At 64.7% G+C, this 8,636-nt stretch overlaps 2 protein-coding genes across 3 annotated transcripts in view; one reads left to right on the forward strand and one right to left on the reverse strand.

The window, feature by feature from the left end:
• Positions 1-1,767, forward strand: part of OPA3 (outer mitochondrial membrane lipid metabolism regulator OPA3) — a 3,332-nt gene extending 1,565 nt beyond the window's left edge. The window contains exons 1-2 of one of the 2 annotated variants that reach the window (XM_044435572.1): positions 210-602; positions 1,218-1,767. In XM_044435572.1, the coding sequence (XP_044291507.1) occupies positions 461-602; positions 1,218-1,543 (468 nt within the window). In that variant the 5' untranslated portion in view covers positions 210-460 and the 3' untranslated portion in view covers positions 1,544-1,767. Of the gene's footprint in view, positions 1-209; positions 603-1,217 lie in introns of those variants that run through there. The other variant, XM_044435573.1, reaches the window with a different exon arrangement.
• A 3,150-nt stretch (positions 1,768-4,917) lies between these two features.
• Positions 4,918-8,636, reverse strand: part of LOC123026216 (vasodilator stimulated phosphoprotein) — a 21,812-nt gene continuing 18,093 nt past the window's right edge. The window contains exons 11-13 of the mRNA XM_044435559.1: positions 7,420-7,504; positions 7,027-7,084; positions 4,918-6,314 (exon numbers count right to left, since the gene is read on the reverse strand). Of these exons, the coding sequence (XP_044291494.1) occupies positions 6,277-6,314; positions 7,027-7,084; positions 7,420-7,504 (181 nt within the window). The 3' untranslated portion in view covers positions 4,918-6,276. The remainder of the gene's footprint in view (positions 6,315-7,026; positions 7,085-7,419; positions 7,505-8,636) is intronic.

Consider the following 8,636-nt stretch of genomic DNA (forward strand, 5'->3'; position numbering starts at 1 on the left):
CGCAGGCGACGCTCCCCCGGGCAGGGGCTTCCGCACGCGCCCTCGCCCGGCGCCCCCTCCCGGCAGGCGGCGCCACTGCAGGAGCAGCCGCCTCTCTCCCCAGGCACTTCCGGCACTGGCACCGCCCACCGGCCGCTCTTTCCTGTCCCATCTCTATGATGAGCGGCCTCAGCCCCGGGCGAGGGGCGGGCCACCCGGAAACGGCCCTCGACGCGGCTGTTCGCGGGACGTACCGCCTCACGCGAGCACCGCTGCGCCGAAACCCTCTTGGTTTCCCCTGAACGCAGTCGAGCGAAAGCGAAGCGACTCTACGCGCTATCGACGTAGGCGCTGGACGTGCTCCTGGGAGGCCCTTCTTTGCATATTCATGAGGCGGCGGCGCGCGAGCGAGTGACGTCAGGGGCGGCGCGAGGCCGGCGTCGGCAGGGCCGCTCGCGCGGGGGCCCATGGGAGCGTGAGGATGGTGGCCGGCGCCTTTCCGATCGCCAAGCTGCTCTACCTGGGCGTGCGGCAGCTCTCGAAGCCCTTGGCCACGCGCATCAAGGACGGGGCGCGCGCCAGCCCCTTCTTCCGGCAGTACATCTGCGGGCCCCCCGCCCAGCGTGAGTAAGGCGCGCGCGGGGAGGGGCCCGTGGGCCCGCGGGCAAGCCAATGGAAGCGCCGGCGAGACGGGCGCGAGGAGCGCGGCGGCCAATAGGGCGGCGAGGGAGAGGAGGCGGGCCCCGCGGCGGCTCGGCCAATGGGAGGGCGCGCGGCCGCCCGGCCGTAGAGGTGACATTGCCCGGTCTCCGCCCCGCCCCTCCGCGGTGCACGTGGCTGAGCCCCCCGGGCGGGTGGGCCCCCCGGGAGGGGGAGTACAGCTCCCAGCATCCCCAGCCAGGCCTTGCGGCCCTGCCTTCTTGCCCGCCTCTCATGGTGGCGCCTGGAGACCCAGCGGGGGCGGTCGCAAACCCCCTGCAGCGTTTCCGCAAGGCCGAGCGTGCCGGTTAAGGCCTGGGGGGAAGCCCGGCTCCAGGGCAGCCCCGCGCCCAGAGGCGAGGCTCCAGCCCTTGCGGGGAGCCAAGCGGGGCTGGAGGGCCAGCGGCCCTGGGCTGCCGCACGAGGCCCGCTCGCGGCGCCGCTAGCACCACTGAGACTGGTGGTGCGGCCTTGTGCACGAGGCGGCGCGTGGGGGGCTTTCCGCAGGCGCCTCCACCTCTCTTCCTTTCCTCCGTCAGTGTACCACTGGGTGGAGATGCGGGCCAAGATGCGCATCATGGGCTTCCGTGGCGCCGCCATCAAGCCGCTGAATGAGGACGTGGCGGCAGAGCTGGGCGCGGAACTGCTGGGCGAGGCCATCGTCTTTGGGGTGGGGGGGCTGTGCATCTTTTTGGAGTACTCCCGCCAGTCCACCAACAGCAAGAAGAAAGAGGACGAACTGAACAGCACCCTTCTCGGCCTGCAGGAGCAGGTGGCCGAGCTGACCTTGACTGTGGAGACACTCGATGCGCAGCTGCGCGAAATGCACCGGGTCCTCGTGGAGGTCTCGGCCGCCCCCAAGTAGTCCGGCTCTGGGGGGGAGAGGTGCAGCTGCCTGGAACGGCCCTCTGCCGAGAGCCCCCTTGCTGGATGTGCTATGGCAAGGTGAGCCGCAGGGATCTGGCCCTGTGTGGTGGGATTTGGAGCGCAGAGTCCTGAGCTGCGCCTCACCCCTGGGCTGCTGGATGTCTTTGCAGGGTTTCTCCTAGAATGTAAATATTGAATCCATTAAAAGAAAAGCACAAGTTCCTTTCCTGTGGTTTTCCTGGGGAAAGGCGTGGTGCCCATGGGCATGTGGAGAGTGCCCCAGTTGCGGGACAGAGCTGGGCTGTGGAGGGCGGAGCAGGCCTCTTCTGGCCTTCTTGCTTTCGCAGACAAGGGTTTCCCAGATTTGGGGGGTGGGAAGATAAAATGGATATTTTCAACCAGTCTGGAAATGCTGTGTGTCCAGGGATTGTGAGCAGCAGATTGGGGACTGTCTGGCTCTGTTCTCTGGCCAGGCAACACAGACTGGGCGGCCTGGGGGTTCCCAGTGGGTCCCGGATTCACTGCTTGCCCAGTCATGCTCCGATGTTTGTCGAGGGCCAATACGCTGAGCTGCGGGAGGGCTGGCAACTCTCCCAGACCAGATGCTCTCCAGACAGTTTGGACTGCAGTTCCGATCATTCCTAGCTTGTTTGTTGATGCTCTAGAGAAGGGTGGGGGCGTCGATCGCAAGACTATTTATACTATTTATAGATCAGCAAGGGTGTTCTGGCTTTGTGGCTTAACAATGCAGCGATCTTCTCCCCCATCTTAGGCTCCAAAATACTCATGGAGAGCTTTTTCAAAAGTTCCCTCTTTTCTATGGAATTTCACCCCTCTATTATGGTTAGGGGTGTGCACCAGGGTAGGGTTAGGAAAACGAGGTGTCCTGGCATGATTCTGATGGCTGGAACGTGTTTAGCATGGGCAGAAATGATGAGCTGCGCAGAAAAAGCTACTCAAGGAGGGCTTTTTCAAAAGTTCCCTCTTTTCAAGGGAACTTTCACCCCCTATTAGGGTCAGGGGAGTGCACCAGGGTAGGGTTAGGGCAGTTGGTGGTGCACCTACGGAGCCCTCTCCATCAGCACGCAAGCCAAGTCACCCCAGCAGCCAGCGCACACGGGGGCCATGCGCCTGCTCGGAAAGGAGTTATGGCTCCAGATGATACCACGAGCGACGACTCATTAGCCGCGATTTCTCTGAACTTCGCATGGCACTGCCAAGGATAGATATATATTTGCTTAGACTGGCTGTGAGTTGTTTTTTCTAAACTAAAACCTCAGTTTTCAGGTTTGATTGTAGTGTTAGCGCCTTGCGACAAATACGTGGGTTTTGGGTTGCAGTTTGGGCACCCTCTCTGAAAGGTTCCCCATCTGGTCTAGGACCTCTCCAGATCTGGTGCTGAAAATCCCTAGTTCTTTAAGGCGAGCTCTGCTTTGCCCCTGGATCCATTGCAGCGGCTTGTTCAGTCCTGCTGTGAAGCCACTTGCCTGGCACCCAGACCCACACATTCCTGGTTTTTAAGCAGCACCCCCCAGCAAGCCTTGCCTGCTACGGTCCCTTTAAAGGAAGAGTTGCATACATTATCCGAATTTCCCGGCACTAGGCCTTCCATAGCCCCTGGTGCTGTTCCAACCAGCCACTTAAATTATTAACTTATTTGAAAGCGCTTTTATTGACCGCTCTTTCCTAGATGGAAGGCAAAAGGCACCCCCTGGGCCAGGCCCAGGGCTGCCAAGATTACGGGCGGTGGACCGGCTGTTGCAAGGGGGAGGGGGATGACGTGCCGATGGCCCCGGACTGGGCTGGAGGGAGCTTCCTCTCTCAGAGGTGCCCCTTAATCCCTATTTTCAGTTGGGATTAGCCAGGTAAAGGGAGCGCGCTGTGCAAGGAAACCGATTCTGAGCCGAGCCCCATTGAATTCTGAAGCGGGGACGGCGAGCCTTGAACCCGTGGCCGAGCAGGCAGGCTGCCGGCATTCCCTCTGGGCTGTGGTTGCGCGCCGGGAGGTGCAGGGTCCCTGCTGGCCCAGAGGGAGGGAGGCGAAAGCCACGCGGGCAAATGCCTGTAGGGGGGAAGGCTCAGCTGCTCCCCACAAGCTTCTCTGCTGAAGGGCCCCTGGGGCTCCCCACTTCCCCCTCGTGGCGCTGAAGCCCCCGCAGAAGCGCCTGCGAAGGACGTCAGGGCCTTGGCGTCCGGCATTTTCCCACAAAGTCATGCGCTCGGCCAGCCCCGGCTCCTGGCACTGGGGGACCAACAGCGGGAGCAGCAGAGCCCCTGCCCCGTCATCCTGGCGTCAGGCCTTCTGAAGGCCATCGCGGCCCTGGGGGTTCCTGCAGCACTTGCGGGGGATGCCAGGCAGTTGGGGGGTCCTGACGTCAAGCTGAGCACTGGCAGGATGTCCTGGCAAGAGCGCTGGACCGGGGTGCGAGGGGCCGCGTTCCCGTCCGTGCCGCCTCTCAGCCTACCCTACCTCGCAGGGTTGTTGCGAGGACCAACGGGAGAGGGGTGCCTTGTCAGCCTAACCCTAACCCTTGCCAGAGGAAATCTCCCCCAGGCCCTCTGCACCGCCTCATGGGAATTGCAGTCCTGTAGCTGTTTGGGCCCCAAGCCGCCCACCCCGGGGCCACGTGGGATGCGGCAGGAGCCTCTGCAGCAGCAGCAGCAGCAGGGGGTCTGGGCAGGGCTGCGCGCAGGAGGGTGCGAGCCAGCAGGGGTGCTCCCGCGTCGGGACGCCCATTTTCCCCACCACCCGACTGCAGCCCTTCCCTCCCTGCCTCCGGCCCCATGTTTCCTCTGCGCTCTCCCCTCCTCACACCTGAGGGTGGCCGTGTGCTGCCAGGCCGTGGGCCAGAAGCAGCAAGGGGGCGCCCCTCCGCTGCCCCGCTCCCCAAGCAAGATGGAGTTCGGCTGAGATTTCGTCCAGGGCTCCACAACCCAGAAGCCTGCGACCAACAGTATCCCTCTAGGGAAGCGAGTGGGAAGCCCTCCCTAAGCCACACATCACAGCTCCCAGCATCCTGAGCTAGCACGGCCATTGGCTCTGCAAGCTGGGGAGCATGGTGGGCCACACTGGAAGGGGCTGACGTGCGCCAAGCTGGCTCCGGGAGGCCCCGCAGTGCTGCAGTGATGGCCTTGGGAGCATCCCTGACCCTCATCCACACCCTGTCACAGGTGCTCTGGGCAACTTTGGCCGTCCCCAGCGCCGAGGCAGCCTGCGGTGCGGGGAAACGGAGCAGAGGAGTGCATGCAAGCTCCCTCAGGCGCCGGGTGAGGAGGAAAAATGGCCCACTCCACCCCCAATCCCGCCACCCCCAAAACAGCCCCCCCGGGGGCCAAATTCCCCGTCAAGGATACGCATCCCACACACTTGGGTTTTGCAATTTTTCAAAAAAGGAAAAAGATTTATTCCTAAAGAAGTTTGGTGCATGTGCCCAAGACCCTCGTGCCCATCGGCAGGTGAGCGGGTGCTGCGTGTTGGAAGGGTAGGTAGAAATCGGGCAGAAATACCCAGCAGATCAGTAATAATAATAATAATAAATCAAAATATAATATTCCATCCAGCTCAACAAAAACAAACGTCAAAAATTACAGCTCAGTAGAAAAGCCAAGAGCCTGTCCCGCCTCCCTCCACAGCCTGACGGAGGCAGAGGGTGAAAACATTTTTAAAAAGGACCCAGAAAGGTGGGAGCAGGAACAGGTAAAATATTCTGAGAAGTACCCCGTTCGCCATGTGTAAAATCAAAAGTTACAAAACCAAGAAAAACCAGCCGCGTGTGTGAAACAAGGAAGGGTCCTTGGAAGTGTGTGGAGGGCTGAGGGCCCTGATTCGGGAGGAGTTCCCTCCTCTCGGGGGGCGCATGCATGGCCACAGGCACCGCAGGAGTGGTGCCCCGAAAGGGCCGCGGCTGGCAAACGGGCAGCCACCGGCCGGGGCTGCCGGGGTGAAGGTGCTCCTGGCAGATGCTGCCCCGCAGCCTGTGCAGCCGCCCCGGTCGGTCCTCTGCCCCTCTGCCCGGACCCCTGCAGCCTCGCCTCCGCAGAAGGAGGACCGCGGGAGGAAGGCAGCTTGCGCCACGGACTGCCCGAGGAGGCAGGCCCGGCCGGGGCCGCGAAGCAGGTCGCCGGCGTCGGCCCGAATCCAGGGAAGGAAGCGTCTCGAGCTGAGCGGGGGGTGGGGATTCTCCCAGCCAGGGGCACCTCTTCGGGAAGCAGGTGCTCGCCAGGGCGCCCCTCGGAGGGCCGTGCCCCCTGCCCACGCTGCCTGCACCCCCTCTCCAGGGGAAGGGGACGTGGAACATGGACGCCGAACGAGGGAAGAGGAAGGGGGGCGCACCCTCCGGGAATGGCAGTGTGGGGCAGCCAGAGGCCCGTTCCGCCAGGGAAGCGGCCCCCGGCCCCGTGGGAACAGCCTCTCTGCAAGGGGCAGGCCGGGCGGGGGGCGGTGCTGCTATTGCTCTGGGTAAGGCACAGGTGGGGGTCCGGCCCTTCCTGGGGTGGGGACCGCTGCGATCGTCCCTCCCCCACCTGGAAATTGCACAGCGGGGGCCAGAGGCCTCGGAGCCAGCGGGGAAGGGGGGCTCTGTGTGAGTCTGTGTGGGGAGGGGCTCGTCTGGTGCATGATGGGGGGGAAGGTGATCGGGTTTCTTCTTCATTTTTTCTCATTGTTTATTCTCGTCTGCGCATGGGGAGGATTCAGCTGCAGCCACCGGTGGCCCCACGGGTGGCAGGGGGCTAAGGCGATCCCCGCTTCCGTAGCTCCGCCACGAACGCTGCGAGAGAGGAGGCGATGAGCGTGCGGCGAGCCACGGCCGGCAGCCATGGCCGGTGATGGCGGACCCGGAGCCTTCCGGCTCAAGGGCCACAGCCGGGCTCCGCTCCTTTGACGGGCCTGAGCATCTCCCCCAGCCTGGCGGTAAAAGGAGGCACGCAGCTCCCAGAATGCCCCGGTCAGGCTGGGGGATTCTGGGAGTTGTAGGCCAACCCAGCTGGAACCTGGGAAGCCTGCTTCCGACCACGTGAAGCCAGGGACGAGGGCCCCCGCGCCCCTTCCTCGTTGGGCCCCCGTGCCTCCCGTGCGAGCCCTGCGCCTCGCATTCCTCCGGGCAGGCCGAAGGGGGAAAGCCAGGCCAGTTAGGCGGCGGCAGAGCCACGGGCTTGCCATGCCCAGCTGGAGTCTGACGCACCCCGCTTTGCAGGCCCGAGCTGGGCCGCGGGGCTTCGGCGGGGCAGAGGAAGCCTGCGCGCCTGACACCCGCCCCCCACCGGGAATCGGCTGCCTGCATTTCGGGTTCGGAGAGCAGTGCAGGTGCCCCGCTGGATCGGGCCAGCCACGGCTCCGTGGCCTCCCGACGGCTGCCAGCAGGGAGCGAGGCCGAGCGTCGCTCGCGGCCGTTACGGCAGCTCCAGGGGCCGGGCCGGGCCTCCCCCGTGAAGTGGGTCACCCATCCCGCATCCTGCCGCCCAGGCCTCGCTCCCGCTCACCCTGAATGATCTCCTCCTTCATCTTCTGCAGCTCACGCCGGACCTCCTGCAGAAGCTCCTGGACAGAGGGAGAAACCGGGCTCAGGCCAAGGTGCCAAGCAGGGCCCGCGCTGGCCGGAAGACGGGTGGGCCCCACTCCCCTCCCTCTCACCGCACTACAGCTCCCATCACCTCCAGCTTGGCCTTCCCTCCTCGGGGGCAGTCTGACTGCTGGGAGCACGGGGCAGGATGGGCTTGCGGGAGCGCGGCGCTTATGGGAAGGGGTGCATGGAGTTCCCCCTCCGTTGGCCGAGGGCAGTGCCGGCCGGGGGGGGGGCTGTCCTTGCACAGCTCTCCCCCCCCCCCCCAGGGGAGCTTCAGGAGCAGCGCTAGGGTGGGATTTGGCCTGCTTACCTGCTTCACCCGTTCCAGCTCCGATTCATCCCCAGCTCCTCCTCCTGCCGGTTCTGACCCGGTAATCGCCCCGGCAGACTTCATCCTGGGTCGGGGAAGGGTTGGCTCAGTGCAGGGGAAGCAGAAACCCCGGAACCCAGTCTTGGTCTGCCCCCCCCCCATATTCCCCAGGGTGCCCCATGAACCAAGCACACCGAAGGCACCGCCGAACCGTGGGAACTGCCCTTCAGGCGCCAACGGCCACTTTGGAGGGCAGCTCCCGTCAGGACCTCCGTGGGGAGAGGAAGAATTAACCCCCGCAAGCCCGTTTTTCAAGGCTGCTGCTTGCAGGTCGTATCCAGCCGGCACGTCCCACCCGGCACGGGTTCGAGGCTGAGCAGCCCCACTGGCTGAGCGGAACAAGCACGAGCCCAACTCTGGCACGGGAGGCTGGCGTCTCTCCCCCACATGACCCACTGCACACCCTCCGGCCTTCGCTGCTGGGGGGCCATGTTAAGGGGCTGGGCCTTCTGGTCCGTTGCCCCCTTCAGAGGAACCACTGGGGGCAGACACGAGGGGCCTGGGGGCCAGGATTCTGGATCCCACTGACTTGGCGGGAAGGACAAAGAGAGCTCCTAGCCCACCTGTCCCCCCCCTTTTCTTACTAACGCAATCGAGGATCCTAGGAGTCACGGGGGGGGGGGGCTCCCGCCCTTCCAGGGGCAGGCGCTGCAGCGTCCTGGGACTGGATCGTGCCTCTGCACGACGGGGGTCCCCCGGATTGGCTGGCGGGCGACTTGACCTCCCCTCGCCGACCCCCACCCGTCTGTGGGGCGGGCTGCTGGCGTGGGTGGGTGGGAAAAGACGCCCGGCCCGCTGGCCCTTCTCCGCCCACGCTGCGCCCGCTCAGACCGAGGGTGCCGCCGCCTGAGCGCCCAGCCCTGCCGCTTTCTGCTGCGGAGGGGGCCGCCTGGCCCTCGGGCCGAGCCGGGAGGGAAGCCCGGGCTGCGCCTTGGGCTCCGCTCAGGCACTCCAGTACCGCAGGCAGTTCTGGAGAGAGGCCCAAAGCCAGACCCACGACTCCAGCCACCGAGGAACATGCCCGGCGGGTCAGCTGCACTCTATACAGTACTTGGCATCACAGAGCATCCCTGCCTGATACCGAAAGTGGCCGGCCTGAGGCCGGGCGGTGGCTGGGGGGGTGGTGCTCCTCGGGGTCACAGTCTTCCTGATGGGGG

This window comes from Varanus komodoensis, unplaced genomic scaffold (genome assembly GCF_004798865.1).
Source record: "Varanus komodoensis strain SLA01 unplaced genomic scaffold, ASM479886v1 scaffold29_3, whole genome shotgun sequence".
NCBI lineage: Eukaryota > Metazoa > Chordata > Lepidosauria > Squamata > Varanidae > Varanus > Varanus komodoensis.